Source organism: the organism of the source record quoted next, unplaced genomic scaffold (genome assembly GCF_019419815.1).
Source record: "Pyrus x bretschneideri cultivar Hongxiangsu unplaced genomic scaffold, Pyrus_bretschneideri_v1 Contig77, whole genome shotgun sequence".
NCBI classification, from domain to species: Eukaryota; Viridiplantae; Streptophyta; class Magnoliopsida; order Rosales; family Rosaceae; genus Pyrus; species Pyrus x bretschneideri.
This window is the reverse complement of record NW_025999817.1, coordinates 1745774-1770511: the sequence shown is the minus strand read 5'-3', so window position 1 is coordinate 1770511 and position 24738 is coordinate 1745774. Positions and strand designations below refer to the sequence as shown.

At 36.5% G+C, this 24738-nt stretch overlaps 3 protein-coding genes across 8 annotated transcripts; 1 reads left to right on the top strand and 2 right to left on the bottom strand.

The window, feature by feature from the left end:
• Positions 1 to 12707: 12707 nt before the first annotated feature.
• LOC103938251 (LL-diaminopimelate aminotransferase, chloroplastic) lies at positions 12708 to 16694 on the bottom strand. Its single transcript, XM_009348257.3, has 10 exons — positions 16558 to 16694; positions 16380 to 16456; positions 16193 to 16260; positions 15743 to 15859; positions 14631 to 14693; positions 14394 to 14498; positions 14240 to 14290; positions 13684 to 14004; positions 13346 to 13552; positions 12708 to 13241 (listed from the first exon to the last, which is right to left on the bottom strand). The coding sequence occupies exons 1-10, from the start codon at positions 16641 to 16643 to the stop codon at positions 12948 to 12950; spliced, it is 1389 nt and encodes a 462-aa protein (XP_009346532.1). The 5' UTR covers positions 16644 to 16694; the 3' UTR covers positions 12708 to 12947.
• An 81-nt stretch (positions 16695 to 16775) lies between these two features.
• Positions 16776 to 19438, top strand: LOC103938250. Of its 3 annotated transcripts, none has more exons than XM_048575019.1 (5): positions 16776 to 16910; positions 17494 to 17559; positions 18140 to 18467; positions 18569 to 18830; positions 18920 to 19438. In XM_048575019.1, exons 3-5 carry the CDS (start codon positions 18299 to 18301, stop codon positions 19212 to 19214), a joined length of 726 nt encoding a protein of 241 aa, XP_048430976.1. In that variant the 5' UTR covers positions 16776 to 16910; positions 17494 to 17559; positions 18140 to 18298; the 3' UTR covers positions 19215 to 19438. The 3 variants fall into 3 exon arrangements, with proteins under 3 accessions (XP_048430976.1, XP_048430977.1, XP_048430975.1); XM_048575020.1 differs by having other exon boundaries at positions 16835 to 16910; positions 18293 to 18467; positions 18587 to 18830; XM_048575018.1 differs by having other exon boundaries at positions 16835 to 16910; positions 18293 to 18467.
• LOC103938249 (DUF21 domain-containing protein At2g14520) lies at positions 19211 to 23307 on the bottom strand. 4 transcript variants are annotated; one of them, XM_048575016.1, is made up of 12 exons: positions 22855 to 23307; positions 22060 to 22136; positions 21881 to 21964; positions 21437 to 21550; positions 21261 to 21347; positions 20970 to 21109; positions 20785 to 20872; positions 20352 to 20425; positions 20125 to 20249; positions 19708 to 19979; positions 19546 to 19612; positions 19211 to 19333 (listed from the first exon to the last, which is right to left on the bottom strand). In XM_048575016.1, the coding sequence occupies exons 1-11, from the start codon at positions 23030 to 23032 to the stop codon at positions 19568 to 19570; spliced, it is 1284 nt and encodes a 427-aa protein (XP_048430973.1). In that variant the 5' UTR covers positions 23033 to 23307; the 3' UTR covers positions 19211 to 19333; positions 19546 to 19567. The 4 variants fall into 4 exon arrangements, with proteins under 4 accessions (XP_048430973.1, XP_009346527.2, XP_009346528.2 ...); XM_009348252.3 differs by lacking the exon at positions 19211 to 19333 and having other exon boundaries at positions 19359 to 19612; positions 22855 to 23306; XM_009348253.3 differs by lacking the exon at positions 19211 to 19333 and having other exon boundaries at positions 19359 to 19612; positions 19708 to 19973; positions 22855 to 23305.
• Between the last annotated feature and the right edge of the window lie 1431 nt (positions 23308 to 24738).

Below are 24738 nucleotides of genomic sequence, written 5' to 3'. Positions count from 1 at the left end.
TGGGGATTAATTGGGCTATTTGGGCCTTTGTGAATCATTATTCATTAAGTTGTCATACAACTTAAGTCAATGGGCTTGACGTTCGAAGCCCATTGGGCCTTAAGATCCAAAACTATCCCGAGGTCTTCAACAAACTTATTCGTTTGATTAATAATCATATTAATTAATCCTTGCCATAAATAATTAAACCATTTAATTATTCTTACTCATCTCCGTTGAATCTTCAAACTCTACCTTACACGGTGTACGATCCATTAGGTTCCTTTTAGCGAGGCAGTGGGCGATTCAAACTCTTTCAAATCGATTGTGAATTGAAACTTACTTTCAATTCTCCCGTTAATGATAATACACTTTTAGGGCTTCCACAAACCATGAGTGACACCTAGCAGCATATCATGGTTACCCAAGCTAATCAGAAGAGGTGGAGAACCTATTCAGTTTAGGATTACAAATGCAATACGGTCTTTCTCTAATACAATACTCTTGACCACATTGTTTGGTTTGATAGTTTATTCAGGTCTACTATCCAATGTGAATCTTGTGCTTATATGATTACCTTGAATGTGATCTGGAACGCATTCCAACATTTCATTCATACTCTGGCCAGAGATTCCAAATCATATCATAGAGTATTCTCCCTCAAACGGTTTGAAGGTTAGAGATCCCTTGTTGCGCATTCACTTGCCTCCATGGCTAAGTGGCTTAACCCCAACGATGCCGTGGACACCCTGATAGAGTGACGTTGACATAATCAAAGATTAAGGACCTAACCACAAGACAACTGTGATGCCTCAGGTCAAAAGACTAATTTGCATTATCCCAACCATGAGTTCTCATGTGACATGAATATGAGAACTCTTCGTTGATCGTGTTCAATGAACTCATTCTCTATTGAGCACCTACGTACTTGTCTTGATGTCACACACACCAATGACTCGAGACTAGTCACTCTCCCTGAGAGAAGACATAGCACGTACTGATCTTAACGGACTGTCAATGCCCAATTGACAATCCTATGATCAGGAACGTTTAGGATGTGTCAACGAAAGAATGGTCTCATGAATCTAACTTCTTTAGATCGCATTCTTCCAATCACATATTCCTTGGACTTATCGTTTAAGCATATAACATTTATATGAGACGGCTCAAACAATAATGTTTGCCCTTTAAACTACATTAGTTTGAAATGTCCGTAAAGTATCATCATATGATTGGTTTTAGGGCACATTTCCAACAATCTCCCACTTGCACTAGAGCCAATCAGCTTAGTCATCATTGATGATACCTCTTCTGTAATTCATTTCATAAATGGCTGAGTAGTAGGCCTAAGCAATGGATATCTATATGTTATCCATAGAAGCAACTTTGAGAATAACGACGTCACCATTATACATGATTCTCAATCATGTGGTTCAGTCTCTCATTTGAGTTCGGACCTTGATGAGACCTTGATTCCCTGGCTTGAGCTATCGCCCCATTAGTGTCATACACTTTCTGGTTGGAACCGAATGAAGAGTTCATGAATGAACTTTCCCATCCAAACAACAATGTTGTAAGCTTCTCTATGGCAATATATTTTGCATATATGATGGAACACATTAAAGTCATTTACTTTTAATGTTTCCACCCAAATATCTCTTTAGTCATAATAAAGAGATATCTCTTTATCACTTCATTCATAATGAAGAGATATTCTATGATGGATTAGATTCATAATCTAATACATTTACGCTTCCATTACGTTACTCTAATTCTTCCTCATTCTTGAGGAATCCATCCTTAGTATTTCTTAAATACCTAAGGATTCACTTGACAGTTGCCATGGTTCTGATCCTGGGCTTGCACTGATATCATCTTGTACCGTTCTAGGTACGACTTATATCAATGTTTTCATACAATATGAAATACATAAATTACCTTTCTGCGTATGCATAAAGGATTCTATTTACGCATTATTTCTTTGGGAGTCAAAGGGTACATTCCCTTTGAGAAGAACAACTTCCTAGTCTCACTAGAATTGTCATTCTAATTGAAGTTTATCATCATATGAGAAACTTCCTAGCATCTCTTGTCTATTTTAGGGATTGATATAATCCAATTATATCTTGAAATCTATCATTATAGATTTCCATCCCATGTATATAGACTATGTCTCCCATATACATTCTATCATTATAGAATGTTTAAAGTCATAACTTTAACGATGAAGAATTCCTTTCATTTTCAAAATTAATATATATCATGTATATATATTCTAATTTAGGAATATAATCAACTCCCACTAATCTTTTGTAAACCTAGTAAACAAAAGATTCATTTACATCTTTATGAGAAATCAAACAATTGATCTTTTCTCATAAGATGTTTATGGCTCCCACTAGCTTGCTAAGATCCATGATGGATGGATCTCTACAACTAACATGTCTTAGAAGTATATATATATATGGGTAATTGATAATGTCCAACGAACTAAATCTTATTTATGTTCATTCTTCTCCTAATGGAGAAATACATTATCTTACGATGCTACTTTCCTTGATATTTTTCAAGGAAATTAATCTAAAGTGTTACTTTTTCCTTGGATCAAATCTAAGGAGGTAAATACTTTAGACGTCTTACTCATCTACTTACATTTCTTGAATTCTTTGAAACCTTTTGCAAAGTATTCGGACTTGTGTTTATTCAAAATAAACTATAGTCCAACCGAGAGTGATCTTCGGTGAATGTCATACAACATGAGTAGTATTATGTTGTGGACAAGTGCCACTAACATCTAAGTGAATCAACCTCAACAACTTTGTGATTCTTTCTTCTTTCCAAAAGAATAAAGATTCGAACATTTCGCCTCTATACAATTTTAACAAGAAGGTATTGGATCCGGATCTAACGATCCAAAGCATCCATCTATGACCAACTCGTAACTTATGTTTTAGAGGTATCACAACTCAGTTGGGATTAGTCACTACCTTGCAACCTTTTGGGTTTTAAGCATCATCGTATTCTAAACAGTTAAACTACCACATCATCTCTACTATAGAGACAACCAATTAGATTACAATAATCTAATTATTGATTAATAAAGAACAATGTTTTTTTTTTTAAACAAAACATTCATCCATCTCTACTATAGTGACGGATTTAAGTTCCTTAAAATTGGAATGTAAAGACAATATTTAGTATTTTCCAATTTCTTTGGTAGTTCATATGAGGAAGTAAGTACAATCCGCTTTCGCAGAGATCTATATTCGATTCACGTTTGGAATGTGAAGTACTTTCTCTTCTCTCATTAATCTTCTACTTCTTATTAGCACACTTTTACATCATTGTAAAACATAGTTACTAATATAGAATCATGTATTCAAGTAGAAGAACCAACTGTTGTGAACTTTTCAAGAACATTTTACAACATCTTCGAAAGGTGTGTTCTTGACACTTGCAAGACATTTCTTGCAAATACCCCTTCCAATGTCCATCCTTTCATAAAGAAAGTTTGTTCCCTTGGAGTTATTTTGCCTTCTTCATTTGACTTCGCTTTTGACTACAATAGTCATGGTCCCTAAACTCCCACTATCTCTCTTGAAACTCATTTCAAATGTGTTATACACATCAAACGATTTGGAGAGCGTGCGGTTATTGTTCACTATATAGTTTACAATAAACTTAGTGAACCATTAGGATAGGGACACAAAGGTAAAGTCCTTGCCTAGTTTCCGTCTCGTTAAGTGGTTTAACACTTCAACACTCAATGATTCAAAATCATCATAAGTCCATATAAATGGACTATTTTTGTCAACCAACCATTATGTTCTAAACATAATAACAAACTCTCAAGAGTTGTTCAAGGCAACTCTCATTTCTTCATACAACAATTTGTAAGTGAAGAATCATGGCACATAAAGTGTCCATGCCCTTGTGCTTACTTCTCAAGTTCCTTATTCGTGTAACAAAGAGACAAGCACTAAAGTTTGTGTTGATTAAGGGTTGTTCAAAGCAACTCTTATTTCTTCATACAACAATTTGTATTTGAAGAATTATGACATTAAGAGTGTTGTCTTTCTCATGTTAGACTTATCTAACATATTCTTCCAATGATACATTATCAATAGGAAGATTGTGAGGATGAGACTACTTAGTTACATCTACAAGCCATTAAAGACAATCTATGTGATTGTAGAACTAAGTCCGGAAATTAAAGCGTTCGGTTTTTCTTTGTCAAGTTTTGGATAGCGTTTGCAAATATATTGGTAAACAAATACATAACGAATATAAATTGATTGATTTTAAGCCATTTGATTCGGGTCTTTAAATCAAATAGCACCACCCACTATTTTTGGCAAATTCCATATCCCTCATCGGAATTCGAGAGTTTTGGAGGAAACTCTTAGTAGGGTATGGGAGGCTCACTATTACCAAGCCCACCTCACGATTATACGATGTTGGTTAGCAAAAATAATGATGAGAGAATAACGCTTTACTCATTTACAACGTTTGTAATTACCCATCTAGTTTGGCCTCTAGAGAATGAATGCCTCAGAATTATATCATGTTGGCACCATTGCACTTAGTTAAGTTATTCCCACCATGCTTAGTTTATGTAGAGGTTCAAGCACAACCTCAGAATTATATCATGTTGGCCATACTCGTTGTCTACACTCACCTCATCATATGCGTATAGACTCCTCCTGAATGTAAGCATGCACTTTGTACTCCCCCATTATAGGGTGAAGCCGGTTTACAAGTCACAAACGATTGGAGCCTACCACGGTGGAAGGCCACGAAGAGATATTCAAAGCATCTCTCGCTTATCAACTTAATATTGATTTGTTGAGGGTTTTAGGTCTCATTACATATAAATATACATTTTAATCCAATTAAAACATTTTGGTCCTATTACAACTATTGGTCCATTTGATTGATTTAGTTGTATATAATACTCCCACTAAGCTTTTAAAACGGTTTTTAAAGCAAGAGTATATGATACTACTAACATAAGGTTTGCATTCATTGATGGACTATATAGTTGCCTTAGGGCCTTAGGATGACTATGAACTTTTGATTCGATTCAAACACGAGCCTAGTGTTGAATCTCGGTCTAGGGATGGTGATTGATTTTAGTTACGCGTTTAATCACATTAAGGCGTGTTGTCTTATTCGGCGTTGGACCCAACTACTCCAATTTCATGCATATCGAATAAAACAAGAAAGGAGTACTTCAAAGTAAATAAGAGCTTATGCTCTTTTACAACAATTGATCAAATCAAATTACTTTAAAGTAAAGAAGAGCTTATGCTCTTTTACAACAATTGATCATATCAAATTACAACCAAAATTTAATCTACACATTCCCATGGTTCAAACAAATTTGAAACGGCCTTTCACATAGCTCAATTATCGTAGGCTAAGGTTCATAATCACCCTTTCTTTAATTAATCAACGCTTTAACTAATTAAACTTGAATGCAACATTTTCATTTGGTTTTTGTATCCATAGAATTGATTTAAATGGAACTAAATATAATGAAAATCCAATTCTCATTAAAGAGACAAAACAATTTTTGTTCTCATTCTATTTGGGCCATTTTGCAAAAAAACACAAACTTTTGGGTCAAAATACAAATACACAAAAGTATCAAAACTTTATTTAATTGCACAAAAGCACCCCACTATAGGGGTGGCCGGCCATAGGATAGTAACATAGAGATTTTTGATAAAAAGAATTTTGTAAGTGGATTTTGGTGGGTGAGATTAAAGATGGTGGGGATGGTTTGAAAAGAAAATATACCTTTGATATAATTAAAAACATTTAATTATTTCTTACCAACAAACATCATCCATCAACTAATATTCAAAATTATATCTTTGACATAATCATCACCCATTAACTAATAATCAAAATTATATCTTTGACATAATCATCACCCATCAACTAATAATCAAAACTTTATGTAAAACATAAAACTTTTGAATCAAAACTTCAAAACTTTTTGTTCTTGATAAGAACTTCAAGAAATATGAAGAACATACATGAAAACTCATAATAGCTCCATGGATGTTTTCTTTCATCAAAACTCAAATTTTCACAACTCAAAAGAGGGTTAATATCCTAGGGTACTTAGGGGTTCCAAAAAGCACTTTAAAACCATTTTAACAAGCCTAACATGAACCCAAAAAATCACCCTTTGGATTTGGCCGAATTTCCCAAAACACTTGGCACCAACTTTTAGTTCCACTATTCATGCTCATATGAACTACATCTACAACATTTGAGATGGCAAATTTTCTAACAAAATTTACATTCAAAGAAGCAAGAATAAAGCTTGTAACAATTACAACATTCAAATCATAAACTATGAACTACAAAACCCAAAAGGATTCACCAACTACTAGACTTAGGCTCTTGATACCACTTGAAGGAAAATTTGTGAAAAACATGTTCATTTAAGCAACATCAATAGCATGCAATTAACATATTAAAGGCGGAATCATGCTTGTATGCACTTAAAACAAAACATTTACCCATGAAATTCAAAGCCTAGTAGATAGGTGAATCAAGACTCAACTCAAAAATAAAGTGAGTTGAGAAATCAATACCTTTGTAGATTCCTCTTTGCATAAGCAAAGGCTAATCACCCAAAGAGAGGGTCTTCATTCCTTGCATCTTGGATCCATGGATTTGGATGGATGAAAAGGTTTCTCCAAGTTCCCAAAATTGAGAACCTCTAAGTCTCCAAGTTCTCATCTTTACTCCCTAGAAAACCCTAAGGATGAAATGGCTATAAAGATGTCTTTATACCACCTCACAATGGAGTGGCAAACTTGCAATTAAGCCAAGTTCACTACCCTCCTCTAAATGGTCGGCCTATGGGGATTAATTGGGCTATTTGGGCCTTTGTGAATCATTATTCATTAAGTTGTCATACAACTTAAGTCAATGGGCTTGACGTTCGAAGCCCATTGGGCCTTAAGGTCCAAAAATATCCCGAGGTCTTCAACGAACTTATTCGTTTGATTAATAATCATATTAATTAATCCTTGCCATAAATAATTAAACCATTTAATTATTCTTACTCATCTCCGTTGAATCTTCAAACTCTACCTTACACGGTGTACGATCCATTAGGTTCCTTTTAGCGAGGCAGTGGGCGATTCAAACTCTTTCAAATCGATTGTGAATTGAAACTTACTTTCAATTCTCCCGTTAATGATAATACACTTTTAGGGCTTCCACAAACCATGAGTGACACCTAGCAGCATATCATGGTTACCCAAGCTAATCAGAAGAGGTGGAGAACCTATTCAGTTTAGGATTACAAATGCAATACGGTCTTTCTCTAATACAATACTCTTGACCACATTGTTTGGTTTGATAGTTTATTCATGTCTACTATCCAATGTGAATCTTGTGCTTATATGATTACCTTGAATGTGATCTGGAACGCATTCCAACATTTCATTCATACTCTGGCCAGAGATTCCAAATCATATCATAGAGTATTCTCCCTCAAACGGTTTGAAGGTTAGAGATCCCTTGTTGCGCATTCACTTGCCTCCATGGCTAAGTGGCTTAACCCCAACGATGCCGTGGACACCCTGATAGAGTGACGTTGACATAATCAAAGATTAAGGACCTAACCACAAGACAACTGTGATGCCTCAGGTCAAAAGACTAATTTGCATTATCCCAACCATGAGTTCTCATGTGACATGAATATGAGAACTCTTCGTTGATCGTGTTCAATGAACTCATTCTCTATTGAGCACCTACGTACTTGTCTTGATGTCACACACACCAATGACTCGAGACTAGTCACTCTCCCTGAGAGAAGACATAGCACGTACTGATCTTAACGGACTGTCAATGCCCAATTGACAATCCTATGATCAGGAACGTTTAGGATGTGTCAACGAAAGAATGGTCTCATGAATCTAACTTCTTTAGATCGCATTCTTCCAATCACATATTCCTTGGACTTATCGTTTAAGCATATAACATTTATATGAGACGGCTCAAACAATAATGTTTGCCCTTTAAACTACATTAGTTTGAAATGTCCGTAAAGTATCATCATATGATTGGTTTTAGGGCACATTTCCAACAGGAACTCCTAAAGAGCTAGCGAGAATTGTCGCGCACCTAACGTTGGAGTTTGAGATGAAAGATCTAAGAAAGACTCAATACTGTCTCGGTCTCAAGATAGAGCACCGTTCAGATGGAATCTTAGTACATCAATCGAACTACACCCAAAAGGTGTTGCGCCGCTTTAACGAGGATAAAGCGAAGCCTTCGAGTAATCATATGGTCGTTCGATCGCTAGATGCAAAAATGAGATCCATTCCGCCCGAAGCAGGATTATGAAGAGATTTAGGAGCCTGAAGTTCCTTATCTAAGTACGATAGGCACTTTATTGTACTTAGTTTAATGTACTAGACCTGACATCTCCTTCGCTGTTAATCTTTTGGCAAGATACAATAATGTACCAACACACAGACACTAGACTGGTGTTAAAACATATTCTATAACCTTAAGGGTACTACAGATCTGGGCTTGTTTTATCCCTATGGATCCTTAAATGATGCCGCACCCCCTTATCTCTAGTCAATTTTCACCTTGTTGGCTATGCTAACGCATGATACTTATCTGATTCGCACAAGATGCATTCTCAAACGGGTTATGTCTTTACTATTGGAGGCACTGCAATCTCTTGGAGGTCAACTAAACAGACCTTAGTTGCCACTTCTTCTAACCATGCTGAAATTCTCCCCCTACACAAAGCAACTCGAGAATACTTCTGGCTGAGAGTAGTTGTGGGCCATATTCAAAGCTCCTGTAATCTTTACCCCGTCGTTAATGTCCTGATGACGATCTATGAAGACAACGCAACATGCATTGAACAACTCAAGAAGGGTTACATCAAATGAGACAACACCAAGCTCATTGCGTCAAAGTTCTTCTTCTCACATCTACAACAAGAGCATCAAAAGATTGAAATCACGCAAATCCGTTCACAAGACAATCTAGCCAACCTCTTCGCCAAATCACTACTTAATGCGACATTTCATAAGCTTGTTCAAGGAATTGGTATGCATAAACTTTATGAGTTGGAACATTGTTAGTTCTCTTTGGAATTGTGTCAAACTCAGGAGGAGTATCTTGAAGTATACTTGCTTGATCTTAATGTACTATTTTTCCTTACAATTAGGAGTATTTTTTCCACTGGGTTTTTACTACATAACGAGGTTTTGACGAGACACCCACCTTGGGTTGATCATATCCCTGATGATGTCCCATAGACGTTTCATTTGACTTTGCATTACTCGCGTATTTTTCCTTAGACTATAGATTTTGTCCCTACTCGGTTTTTTCCATAACCTTAGGGTTTTTTGTGAGATTTAGTTCCTTATGCAAGTTCTTACCTTATTGAGACTAGCATGTCCCCAAAATCAGTGTCGACGAGTCGACTTTGTCAATTCTACATGATGCCAAATCTACTTGAGTATTTACACACTCAAGGGGAAGTGTTATAAACTTCTTGTTTAAGTGTGATTGTGTAAATCCTATATTAGATTTCATTCTAGTTATTCTATCTGTTAGGACTTGTACTCCTTGGAGGAAAATGATTTCTTCTCTCTTATTGCTATAAATAAAGGCACTGTGTAGGGAAAATAACAATTCGCTATACAACACTACAAACGTATCTCTCTCTATTTTCTCTGTGCTGCCAGTCTCCTCTCCCGTTAAATATAGACCACAACAAGTTGAAGGTTATTTTTTTCAATTTTTGCAACCTTGAATATTTAGGGACATATATTTGCTTGGCGCAGCGTGACACCCGTGTAGAGTCCAATTGCTATTCTAACTTTGTGGATATCATCCTGCTGGACTTAAACTCTGCTAAAATGACTTGATGTGACCAATCTGCCATATCCTTTAGCCGTCCACCTAGGAATTTTTCAAAAATAAGACATCTTTGAATTTTCTTGAAAGATGGGTTTCATATCTAAACTGTCAGCATAATTTCAGCTTATCTCTTGTGTGCTGACTAATCTAATAAAATCTATCGTTTGATAAAATAAAAAAAATAAAAAACCACTAACCCGTCTTTATCCCATTACGACTTTTAATTGGATCAACACATGCGTTTTGCTTCCGGGTTAGGGATATGATTTGCATCCCATTTATCGTACACAGGAAAATAATTCCGATGAACTCTTAATACATAATTATTATGTTATGATTACAAATCACAATATTATCTATCAACGATGGTTGAATGTTATCTTAACAATCATTTAATGGTCTAGAACTTGTTCACTCAATGGCCTTGGTGCACAAATCGGTGGCGTAATATTGGATTCAAACATTGTCCTAGAATTTAAATAAATTTAGTGTAGAGAATTCTATTATTGTTTGTGAATATATAAAAAATTGTTTACGATCAATTTTTCAATTAATTGCCACCTACAACCCCCTCAATACCTTCTCAATGTCAAAGTTGGGTCCCAGTGACTTGAGAGTGGACCAAATTCAATAAACAGATCGAATAATGTGGGAACCTACTCTCCAATTATTGGGTGCATGGGAATTTTGTTTAAACTTTAGGCTTCCGAATCGTGTTTTTCTTCAACATTGGCCCTAAATTTTATACTTAATTTCATGTTTGCAGCAGCAAGCTGAGATCCCGGAGTTGGAAGCATCCTCGGGTGCAAGCAATCCAATCTTTTCTGGTTTTCATGGAGATACTCCGGAACGGCACATAGAATCATCGGCTATACATATTATCCTGAAAATTCGTTGAATTTTTTCTCGTCACAAATAATATCTAATATGACATTACACAACATAAAAGGAATTGTTATTGGTATTCTAAAAATCTCATTCTACACTCTAAATTTTCTATATTTGAAAAGAAAAATACACTTATGATGAGTGTATAATGAGATTTTTGGAGTGCCAATAACACTTCCCAACATAAAAACCAACATTGTTACAATAACAACATTCTCTCTTTAGCTTTCATACCTTTTTATTTTTTATTTTTTTATTTTTTGTAAGGGACAACTGGTAGTAGACCTGGCAATTTCTTACACGACCCGTTAACACAACAAGTAAACGACACGAAAATAAAAGGTTTCGAGTCAACACGCTAACTAATCGGGTCATTATCGTGTCACACGATAATAACACGTTAATAACGGATCCTTAATAGGCTTACACGAGAGTGACACGCTGGTAACTTATTTCGACATGATAAGAAAAAAGTGATTTTGATGATTTCAATTTTTTAAACTACCAAAAAAAAACTTACTATAAAATACAATAAATATAATGAATATGTATATATTGTTTATTAATTATTATTTTACATAAATTTTAAATTTTAAGTTTTATTTATTTATTTTTATAGTATATTATAGGCAAAGATTGAGATTAAAAATCATAAAACACATTAAAAATAAAAATATCAAATAATTTAAAAATACCAAACACATTAAAAAAATTATAATTATTAATTTACATGTACGAAAAATATGAAAAAAAATATTTAAACGCTCGTAGTCGCATCCTCTACACTTTGAGGTTGGGCATATGATTGTTTGAATACAAACTCTCATGAATAGTATTTTAAGGGAGTTCAAAATAAACAAAATTCATAATCATTAATGTACAAGTCTGAAAGATATAAAAGTTGGTCGTTTAGATTTTTAAAACCCTCCAAATCTCATGAACGGTGTTTTTTATTTTAGTGCAAAATTAATAATAATAATTGTAGAAGTGTGAAAAATGTAATCACTCGTAATGAAAAACTTTACAACTTTCATGAAGGAGTCAACTCCGAAATTTAGTATGTATATACTAATTTAATATTATGTTTTACATTTTTTTGGGTCAAATTATGCTTTTCATTTTCATTTTTATTGATTTAAAATATAATTTTCTTAACGGATAACTGGTCGGGTCATATTACCTGATAATATTAACGGGTTGATTTCGAGTCGGGTTATATTACCCATTTATGTTAACGGGTATTATACGACACAACTCGTTAAGCTATCGTGTATGACACGAAAACGACACGAACACGAGAAACACGACACGAATGTTAGGTCTAACTGGTAGTTAGCCCCCATTATCCATCCCTTCCGAAAACCGGGAAGACTCATAGAGGCATTTCAACCTCCTCTAGCCACAAGTCTAACTTTCACACCAAGAACGAGTTTCAAACCCGAGACCTCCAAATAGTTGATCTTGAACGACTGGTAGAGGATGAACCATCAGCAATTTTATTTATGCAAACTGTAGACCAGGCATCTAATCTTGTTGAAACATTACATAAAGCCAGGGCAACTGCACCTATAAAAGCGGCTAAAAGAATTACCGAAACGAATTAAAAAATTATGCAAAATTATTCAATTACACTATGTTTAGATGAGGAAAATAAACTTGAAATTTGAATAAAAATCAATTTATAAATTAACATGCACTAATTCCTTTATTTGGATTCATAAACATATAAAATTTAGAATTTCAGCTTGAAAACAAAAACTTGGAATTTAGGACCTTCAATTCCCAAGTTTAAACTTTATATAAATAGGCGTCATTTTTCAATTTCTATAATTGAAAGTTTAAAAATAACAAATTCAATATTCAATTCCATTATTCTTTTAGGTTAACCAAACAAGAAAATTCACAAATTCTAGAAAATAAAATCCCGTAATTTCAATTTCTGTCATTTTAAAATTTCTTAGTAATCTTAAATTTCTTCATCCAAACATAGTGTTACTGCAGTAGCTGAAACATGCTTTGCATTCCTAAGAGAATCCAGAAACCAATATGACATTGAAATTGAGTTTTCTACTTACTAGCACACAACATTGAACATAAACGGAGGCCACTGTCGATTTTATCTTCGGACTAAATATAGTAGACAGCGGATGCTAATCTCTGGATTACTTGTATAATTGCTTGAATCTTTTGCAGGCTTCTAATACATTACTCCTGTGGCCAAACGCACTAACCCTGACGAAACCTTCACCCCCAAATCCGAAACCACTCCCAGGTGTGGTGACCACATGAGTCTTCTCAAGAATCTCGCTGAATACATCCCATGAGCTTCGGCCAGGGAAGTGCACCCACACATAGGGTGCGTTCTTCCCTCCGTACACCTTAAAGCCAAGAGATTCAAATGTCTCCACTATTATTTCTGTGTTTTCTTTGTAGAAACCAATCACCTCGCGCATGGCCTAACAGAGTAGAAATCAAACAAATGTAACCATAGCTTGTAACAGATGCAGGCGGATTTCAAATTTGAAACTTTACCAATGAATCAAGACACATAAGAACACACCTTAAGGCCTTCTGGTGAAAGGCAAGCAAGACCACCAGCTTGTGATATATTGGATGCACCATTGAAGCAAGTACTAACGATGCGGTTGAAGTCCTTGGCAACGGGGAATCCATCTGAAAAGAGCAACTGCTTTGGAACAACAGTCCACCCCAAACGAACTCCTGTGAATCCAGCATACTTACTGAACGATGATGTCTCAAGTGCAACCTAGCAATGGCCACACAGAAACACAATACATGAATTAGATTTTGCATATTCATAGATATAAGCGTAACATGAACTAGATTTCAATAAAACAAAGAATCAAGAGCCTTGCGAATATGCAAATTATAGATTACCTCTTTGGCTCCAGGGATTTCAAAGATTGAGCGAGGATTGTCATCTGACATATACAGGGCGTATGCTGAATCGTATACTATGATTGACCCATTATCCTTAGCAAACTGTACCAGTTGTGTCAGTTGCTCCCTTGTAGCAGCAGAACCAGTAGGGTTGTTTGGTGAGCAGAAAAATATGATATCTGTTCGAGACACAGTGTGTAAATCAGGAAAGAATCCATTCTCAGGAGTACACCTCATGTACTCAATATTTCCGAACTTCTCGACATCTTTCTGATACTGTCCAGTCTGGCCCATAATAACACTTGAGTCTACATAAGCCTGCAAATAAGAAAAGAATATTCTCCTAATTTTCAAACAGTACGTGAACACTTAACACAACATTAACAGAAGATAGATCTTTCTTTTTCCCAATCTTTGTCCAAAAATCTTTAAACAGAATGTAATCCTGTACATTAAAAACAGGAAAAAAATCCTACCAAACATAACAATAATAGCAAGAGAGATGAGACAGGACAAGATAAACATGCAACTAAAGAATAAGAACAAGAATTACCGGATAAGATGGATCTTGCACTGCTATTGTGACATTAGACCCAAAAACAACCTACCACGGTAGAAACAAGGCAAACCCTGTATAAGCACATGAAAAATATAAAAGCAAGGTACATAGGAAAAATAAAAATTACGATACGTAGAAAGTATGAAACCTGAAGGCGGGATATGTCACATTTTGCACCATCAGAAACAAAGATGTCATCTTCCTCTATGCCAAGGTTGTCATAAAATGCAGAAGCAATTGCAGCTCTTAGTGGCTGAACAGATTAACAATTTGTCTTAGTCTTCATTATCCCTAATATTTATATGTTATTTATATGGGAGGATATATTTGCATAGAATAACTTAAAAACCCGTCAACTAGCAAACCTAATGAGAAGGCCAAATACCTTTTCACCTTGTTCAGGTCCATAACCACTGTAACCCTCTAGGGTAGACAAAGCATGTGCTCTCTGCAAATCAGAAACAATATGGATTTAGAAAGACATAAAAACTGATGAATGTGCTACACGTTGTCATTTTTTTTTCAAGGTAATACAAATATAATGCATGTTGTAGAATGCGTATAAATTCTTGACATAAAGATGCTCATAATACCTGGATAATATACCACAAAAATAAATATATATACATTTCACAGAAAATAACATTTCTTGATGTGGATTAAGAGCCTATATTTTCAAGGGATAACATATGAGAACAAGATAATCTAATGTATGTGATCTGAGAATAATTGCCGGCCACTATACTATATTACTTGGTTTGCCTCAATCAAAAGGTTGGCTACTTGACTGCTTCAACCAAAACAAGCTCAGTTTACGCTAACAATGAACTTGGCTTAGTTGGCTAGCAGAACAAAAGCTAAATGAATCATACAATAATAAAAAATCAAGAATCTAAAAAAAGGAGAGGGGGCGGGGTTTATTCTTTGAGTACTTTCACATTAACGTTCAGGTTGGTTATGTTGAAGTTAATCTCCCTCAAAGAAACAAAAGTAAACAGGAAAGTTTTACATAGAAATAGTAACACGAAAGAAACTAACATCAACAACCATTTAAGGAGGAAATATTTATTTGTGGTGGTCCTGTTGTGCTAGTTTGAAAGTAGCGGGATGATTATATTCTGTTAGCTCCATTCCTTGATCAGCATTTGAATAATTTTACACATTTACAAACATGTATGCTGTTTCTGTTGCAACCATACATTCAATCAACCGAAACACAACTTTGCTCTTATTAATGGAACAGTGAAAGCGATAGGAGAATTTCAATAATTAAAGAACACCAGAGTGAATGCATTCTATCTAGTTTTTCTAAAGACAAGTTAATCAAACCCTAACTTTCTCACCCCACACCCTTATGAACAGTGTCAGGGTTATTGATAAACCTGCGCCAAGGTGGTTAATTCAGGATCCATTCAGTTAACGGGACTTTGTAGTTCCCTTCTTTTCTTCCACCAGGCTGGGATACCACAATAATGTACAAGTAACAATAAAAGGTACCTTTGCCATTGCAGAGGTTATAACTTCTGGAATGGGCTCAGTGGTGTCACCAATCCCAAGGCTAATCACTTGTGCATCGGGGTACTTCTTCAAGTGCGCCGCTCTTCTTCTAGCAACCTATACAATCAATGTAATATACAATCACAAATCAACCGGGAAACAGCAATCGATATATGAATAGAGTACAGCATATGCCAAAAATACGTAAAAACCACAAAAAGCACTAACATTTAGGCACTAGAGTAACTCAATGACTAGCTTTTCTTGATTATGTAAAAACCCAACATTTTATTCAGGATCATATTAGAGATGCTGATTAGGTAAATCGATACGGTAACATTTGAACACCCTAAATCAAAAGGGCAATGCCATATTTGAGAGACCCAGCTAGGAAACTCAACACTAAACCCCAAACCCAGTAAACCCAGCAAGTGAAAGATCATCACAAACCTCTGGAAAGAGATACCCAGCTTGAAGTTTGGCTATGTTGGCATTCCGGGACACCTGGGTTTTGTATTCTTCACATTAAAATTTCAAAAAAGAGAGACTTGTTAAGTTAAAAATTAAATTGAATCAATAAATTCAGAGAAAAAGGAAACAGAGAGAGAGAGAGATAGAGAGAGAGAGCGAGAGAGACCGGTCTTCTCTGCCTGCGGAGTGGCGACACATTTGCAGATGCCAACGTGTTTTGCTGGAAGCGAGACACTCCGAGCTCTGCAAAACAGTGACAACAACGTGAGCTATGAGAGATAAAATGTGTTTGGCGGCTGAGAAAATTGGAGGGAAAAAGGAGACGAAAGCCGGGAAATTGATACCTGGAATTGAATGTCAAGTTGTGGTTGGCGAAGAAAGCGGAGGAAGAGGACGAGATCGAAGTCTGCAACAGCGAAGAAGAAGACATTTTTGGATTTTGAAGAATCGCAGACAAGTGTGAGCTTCGAGTTGGATATTTCTGGTTACCTCTCGGCGTTGCTAGCAAGCAGAAGAGTCTCGTTTGAGAACGTATGGGTATTTTGGTCCTAATAAAAGATTAGCTTTCCTTTTGCGTTTAGGGAAAAAGACTCCTTTCTCCTCTCTCCTCTCTCTCTCTCTCTCTCACACCCGACTTCGATTCCCATCACCGCCGGAAGCAGCGGACCGAGACACTACTAACGACGCCATCACCGGGGTAACACGCCGCCACTATTTTATTTTTTTTTTTCCAAATAATTTTCTTTGAGCATTTTGTTTGAATATTGAGATTCTTGAGACGAAATTATTGGAAAGAGTAGGAATGAGATTCTAGGGTTTCGTTAGCATAAGTTCAAGTTCGCAGTTTCGATTGATTTGAATTTCTGATGGCCACCACTTTGATCAAGAACATAAAGACGAGGTTTTTTCATGTTCATCTTTCAAAAGCCTCTTTTTTAGCTTGATTTTCTTCTTAATTTTGTGATTCTGATTAGTCTGTTGTGGAATTCTGTAATTTTTCAAATTTGGCATTGGATTGTCTCCAATTCTGTTTGGTTTTATGGAAAGTTTGTAATTCTGGTTGGTCTGCGTTGCGATGAGAATTCTCGTTTGGGTTTGGTTCTAGTTTGAATGTTTCTGCATAATTTTTAGTTTGGTTCAGTACAACAAAGCCTTACCCCGCTAAATGAGGTCGGCTATATGAATCTTAGAACGCAACTGCACTTGGTTTTATGTCATGTCGTCCGTTAGATCCAAGTATTCAAAGTTTCCCTGAATTAATGAAAGACTGGTTGTATCAGGTTGAGGACATCCAAAAGAAAGTTTGAGGAGCTAATAAAGTGCCATAACGACAGAGTTTCCATTCGGTAATCTGCTTCAGCTGTGTCTTCACTTTACATTATAGCGATAACTAGGCGTTCGTGACTTGCTCTGCACTAGCAGTTTAGAGTACATATTTCCAGATTATGCTTTCATTTGCTATATACCTGCTTGATTCTTTGGTTAACCTCTGGGAATCCCAGCTCGTATCCCCCGGAAGTCCCCGGTTTGCTTATCGTAAATCTGTGTTTGAGGAAGGTTTGAATTAGCTTCTTTCAAATTTGCTTTGTAGTCATTATGATATCAGAGAGAGGTGTCCAGAACTAAGTTTTTGAACTAGTTTATGATACCAGAGACTCCAAAAGATTGATGTTTTTAATTTTCTCAATGGCTTTTCTTAAGGAGGGTAGATGGTTTTTCATCAATGGTCTGCACTCTCAATTTGTTAGTTGAACATGAAATTTACTTTTGTTTGACATGAAATTTTACACTTCAGATCGAATATCGTTTAACTTGAAATTTGGAATTTTGTTATGTCTTTAGCTGTTTAGGAACATAATCTTTAAGGCAAAATAGTCGTAAAAATATTAATGTTAGTAAACACGCTTTCGTACCTTGGTTATGTAGCAATAGGTTGTTGACATGACTGTATTTCTCCTTCCGTTCGTGAATGGCTCCCCTCATTCAGAAAGTTTACTTGTGGCTCTCTCAAGTTTACAACTAATAGTCAAGTTCACTGTGATTCCGAAGCTGTATTGATCAAGATTCTTTGCTTAAAAGGGTTGGATGGATTTAGAGACGGAGAACAGAATAGCTGCAATTCTTATGAGAGAAGCCGCTGAATTGCGGCGTCAAGCTGAGAAGGAAGGTGTGCATGCTTATCTTCAACAGCCTAAAACAAGGTTCCGGCCGAATTCACGCTTCCTCAGTGCTACTGTTCGTGGTGTGCAACAAGGTCAGTTCCTATACTGCTGTATTAGAAAGGAAGGTGCGCATGTTTTACTTGTTTGGTGACCGCTGTCATTGAGCTCAAGTTTTATTGTTTGTTTTCTCCAGCAAATCGAGTTGTTGAAGTGAATGAAATGTGGCGACTCCGGCAGAAAGAGAAGGAATTGGACAATAGGCTGAAAGGGAACAAGGCTGAGAGCAGGTGTCGCGGAGATAGCAACTCTCCGAGATGCAGTGGTAAGGGACATGCCGTCACAGATGACAGTGCCGGTCCTTCTTGCTCGTCAAGGAAAAGAGAATACGAGAGCTGCCATTCAAGGCAAGAGAATGGTTTAGGAGACGAAGAACTCGAAGAATTTTTACATTCAAGGTAACCCTCTCTGTCGCTCTCGCTCCTCGCCACTCCCCGTGTACGAGAGAATATATGACTAATTAGCATGATTTTCTTGCTATAACAAGAGTCAAGCGTGGCAGAGGTGCTGTTGGGTCAAGGATGGATGAAAAGGGTCCTTATCTTCCCCGTTCTTCGGACTCCCAGGAAGAGCAGCTGCAGAGGCCCAGTATACAAGAACGCCGTGCGTATGGACCAGAGAGGCCTTCACATAACTTGTGTTATCCTTCCGAAGAGGAGCATGACGATGAGAGGAAGAAATCAAAAAAGGTGAAGTCTGGTAGCCCGAACAAGCACAAATCCAAGGAAAAATCTAAAGAGAAGAAGAGGAAGGACGAAAATACAAATAAATACCATACTTAAGAGGCGCTTTATCTGAGAAGAATTCTCTGGCTTGTACGGAATTGGTGCATATTTTTCTCGAATCCTGTTAACCCTACAATGCGATGCGCGTGTGTTGCCTACCCGAGCATCTGAAAAGCCTGTTCACTCAAAAGACGACCATCATAAACTCAAAATATTCAGAACTTTGCATGGAGAAAGTTTTGACATTCGTCTAATAACTTCTCAACCATATGACTTTTTAATACGGTTTTAGTAGAGTTTTCTAACAAACCTGTTTCAGCACTTACAGACACAAATGACAAACAAATTAACTAATTTTCCATTGTAATATGTACGGCAAGGAGACGACCTGCTTCCAAGAAATGCCAGTGTTATGAGTCCTCAAACTGATGGTCAGTCTCATCGAAAATCTCCTCCTACATAACGAATATTGATGTCAGGATATAAAGCCTCGTAAGAGAATGTGGATACAACAAAAAATAGAAATGGTGCTTAAAGCGAGAGCTAGTACCTGTAAAAGTTCTTCGATAACATCTTCCATTGTTATGATGCCAACAGCCTCTTCCTCTTCAGGGAGCTTGGGGAGTGGCTCGCTATCAATCTGCAGGATGTCTGAATATATCTCCTTTGTCCATTTCTTGCTTCTGGACCCGCTCCTGTATGAATTATTTTCACTGTTTGTATTTGTAAAGCTCTTCCACTTCTGTAGTGATCTTTTGCTTTTCAACTTCTCATGAAGAGGCTTTTCACCGTCAATATCGACTTTCACTTCTTTCACTGGATCTATTGAGAGAGATATAGAGAACAGTTATAATCAGTCTCACAAAAAAAAATAGAGTCCGATCATAGAGTCTGAAGGTGTCGGGTGGAAAATTTTTACCAATGGAAATTTTTTCAAGGCATTCTACAGTAGGAAGCAGCTACTTACTGTCATCCAGATTGCCATTAGTCTCCTCCGCGTTCTTATTGCACCTTCTAACAACAATAGCCATGTGACTGTGACCTTTCTGGAACTCGTTCAATATGTCATATAAGGGCAACGTTTCTGGAACCCTATCAAACAAATGAGAGTACGACACCAATTTATGTAAATCATCATAAATTTGTACTGCAATTAATATTACAACAAAAATGACCTCAAACAACGCAAAATACCTTGGAATCTTGCGTATAGTGACATTCTTTACAGGCACTTCATCTTCTGGGTTCACCGTTAACAAATTTTTTACCTAAATTTTGAATTTAAATAGTTTAGAGAAGTATGTTACAAAGAAAAATATAGCGACCTAATATCAAGATAAATCAAATGGAATGAAAACAGAAAACAAGATACATTAACTTGTTTATCATGCTCAAAATTTAAGCACTAATTAACTCAACATGAATTTGGATTACAATTAATTTAGTAACCTGTTTTAAGTTTAATAGCACAGCTTTTCAACATGTCCTAGAAATTGCCTATCCACAGATAATTTCAAACTCAAAGTTGACAGAGATATTTAAGCCAAGTAAGTTCTGATTTACACTGGTTTTAACCAGCAAGTTGGGAACTTGGGAGGTATAGAAAAGGGCATGGTTAAAAATTTACCAGGATGAGTCCAATAATATTCATAGGCTCCTCATAATAAACCGGTACTCTGCTATGCCCCTTCTCCAATATTAGATTCATCAAATTCCTGTGTGATAAGCAGCATTTAGGGTTGCAAATCAAAACATTATTATACAACCAACGAAAGTTGACTTTTTTGCTATAATGTGTAAAGCATAATAAACCTGTCAAGCTTGGCATTGATATCGATTGCAAAAGTTTCAGCTATGGGAGTCATGGCATCTCTAGCTATTTTCTCAGAGAGTTCAAGTGCTCCTGCAATAATGGTTGTTTCGTCATGTGTCAACTCTCCACCTTTTCCAGCCTAGAACAAGACAGTCATATATGGTTATGAGGCGGGTAGTAAGTACTCTAATAACAGAAGTGAGAAGAACGAACCCAACGAAAGAATTACTGAAGAATGATGAAGTTATGTGACAGTTGACAATTCAATTTAAGAGAGCTGTCAGACGTACCTCATTACCATGCATATCTACAAGCGTTTTCAACTCAGCTCTGCGAAATAGAGCTACATGTCCATGGCCCAACAGATAGTCTAATAGCTGGATAGAACATAATAGTCAGAGAGTTGAACTCATGCCGCTGGCATAAGAAATTGCAGAGAAAAAAGTAAGTGCTAAATCTATCACACCTTGCTAATAGGATATGCAACCGGAAAGCAGACCCAAACAAGAACACGGACAAATGGTGCCACTGTTGCACCAATAGCCAAACCATATCGGGAACAAACAGATTGTGGTATAATCTGCAGACACAGATGAACAGAAGTTAGTGGCACGCACATGCCATGTTTGATATCATCACTGACTTCAGAAATAAATGTAACATGGTATATCAACACAGCGATATTAAAAGTAACTTTGTGTTCTCAATGTAATTTTTCTCGAGCAGACCAATGAACATCAATCTAGGGTTGTGGATATGCCCTCTAAGTGTTGCCTCAAAGAGCCAGTTAGTTCAGATCATAAATAACTAAGAAAATGAAAACATACTGGCTGAAGTCAGATTTACAAAATTCAACTATCTATGTTATAGGCCATCCTACGATACAAACAAAATGGCATATATCACTTACCTCGCCAAACAGAAGAATCAGTGTCACCGAAATGAGGATTGCACCCCAAGCTGTCACCAAACCATCAAGAAAAATGGGGAGTGCCTGAGAGAAGGAACAGAGATTACAAAATCGTCTTTCCTTTCATTATTATTTTACCGAAATTAGTATCTTTTCCAATAAACATCAATAACATGTACCTCCATCGCAGCAGCATTGCAAATCAGCAGAGTGCAAAGCAACAGATGCTGTTTTTTGACAACTGGTAATATCTTGGCTGCAATTACAAACAAAATACATAGAGAGACGAAATGATTAGTTAAACCGCATTGTACACATCAATGTCAAACAAAGCTAGTACAATGGAATTTATCTTTACAAAGTTAAAACCCCTTGCACAAAATCGTTCTTTTCCCGTAGGTGCATGCTTATCTTTCGACTAAATTTCAGAGTCATGAAAACCCAAGACATTAAACCAAAAAAAGAAATAAAAAAAACCCCCAGTATTAATCATCATGAGAGATGGCACTTTCGGCTGTCAGAAAGCGCTTTTACCCCTGCGAGAAACAATCCCAAACGGGCCCTAGTTCTCACCAAATCACTTTTCATTCATTAATTCCAACACTGACACACCCTTTCTCCTCTCAAAACACCACTTTTCATGCAAATGGAGAACGCAAGTTTCATATTTCAACAAGTGGAAGTGGAATTACCAAAATATAATTGGGCAAAATACTTCCACAGCGGAACAATCCAATTCAAAACAATCATTTGCAGCTCCTTACAATCAACTTAACCTCGAATCGAAATCGAACAAAAACACCAATCCAGATTATTCTAAAACTATTAGAAATCAACATCAAATAGGGTCCCACACCATTTTCTTTCCTCCTTTTCTCGCATTTTCCCAGCAGCCAAACAGAGCAGAGAATTCCAAATGAAACATAACAAAAATTCAAAAAAAAAAAAAAAATATTCAAAATCAAAAGCCATACCGGCGTGTTTGCGATCCTTCGGCGTCCCGGACTTGGCGAGGACCTCGAGATCGACGAGGCTCATGGACATGAGGCCCAAGGTGAGGCCGGACATTAGCCCCGCGAACATCACCAGCAGCACGATGACCACTATGTGAATGAAGAATCCGCTGGTGCAACACTCGTACTCCACCGCCATTAAAGCTGCAAGCTTTTCTTCTTCCTCAGCTCGCAATCAACCGATTCAATAGCTACCTCCTCCTCCTCCTCGAAAGCTTCCGAATTTGGAAAAAAACAGAGCTCCGATATCGCCCCCTCTCAGAGAAGAACCTCCATTGCCAATTGCTCGAGCTTCTTCGACCGAACGCCCACTCAACAATTTAGAGAGAGAAAGAAGAGAGAGAGAGAGAGGGGAGTTTCCAGAAGAATGGTGGGAACTGGGAACGTATACCACTACAGTCTTAGCGTCACCTTTTTCATCCACTTTGATAATTTTTTCTTTTCTTTTCACGTTTCGTATTTTATTTTTACTTTTATCAAATAACTATTAATTAATTTACATAAAACGTTTTATGATCCTTAAATAACAAGCAACAGTTTAAACAAGAAATTGATGATAATGGTTTTTCAGATGGCTTGGGTGTGGATTGTAGGCTTGTAGCTCCGATGGTTGAAAGCATTTTACTCCTACACTTGAGGTCAAAGTTCGACTCAAATTTTCCTTATTTAGATTTTTTGTAAGAAAAAATAGAGACGGTTATATCTAAAATTGACTCATTGCATAAAGGTATTTTATTAAATATATTTCTTACTTTATGTTAGACGGTTATATCTAAAACGCTCTTCTGTAGTTGAAATGCTAAATGAAAAAAATATATAGTAAAAGAGGGCGTGGGGATGAGAATTATTTTGATGCCTTTGCAAGCAAGAATGAATTGACATGTTAGGTTTGTCACACCAATTTGGTGTGAGTCAAGTGCTAGAAGACCAATGAATTGACATGTTAAGTAATTTGATGTCTAAATTATAGTTAGAAGATGAATGAGAATTCAAGAGCGTCGTGGTCTTTTATGCTAGTAGAGTTGAGTGTGATCGTAATTGGTTGTGATACACATAGCATTCTCTGATTGATGGGTTGAGACCTATTGTTTCGCCCATAAAATCAATTAGGCATTTGATTGATAAAGCGTGTCAGGCTTTAGGTCGTGGAATTCTTATTAACGGCTCTTAGGTGGTTCTCCGATTTACTGACATATCTTTGCTTACTTATAAATGAGGATTTAGGATTTAGATTCGAATCTTATACATACCATATTTTGATACGGAATATGCGGCTTTGATCTCAAGTCTCAACTTCTCAGCAGATTTGTGTCGTTATCATCTTCATTTCTTCGTCTTCTATTTGGTGGGTCCACGTAAGCAAAACCTGCATGCAGCTGCTGGCTGTGAGAGAGAGAGAGGGAGAGAGAGAGAGAGAGAGAGAGAGGGAGAGGCATTGTCATTGTTTTTGGTGTCTTACGCTAATCACATGTTTGATGTTGCTGACTCATAAAGATTAATGGGGATTAAATTGTTAAGTAATGGGACAACCTAAACATGATTCAATCTCCCATCTCTTTTCCACTTTGTTTTTATTCAGTTTTATATTAAATAAATACAAAGAAATCCGAGAAAATCTTGAGTACGACTGTACGTGGGACTACATACTCATAATAAGATAAAAAAACTTATATGCTAGTCTCATCTAATTTAACTTTATTGTGAGTTTGTTGTCGCCTTCAGTAATTTGACTGGATCGGCTAGTATTAACCTAGAAACAGTATTAAAAGGAACCTTATGTTACGAAAACATGACCTTTTTAGAGCCATATGTATATGAGAATAATTCACAAGGAGGTTGGTTAGC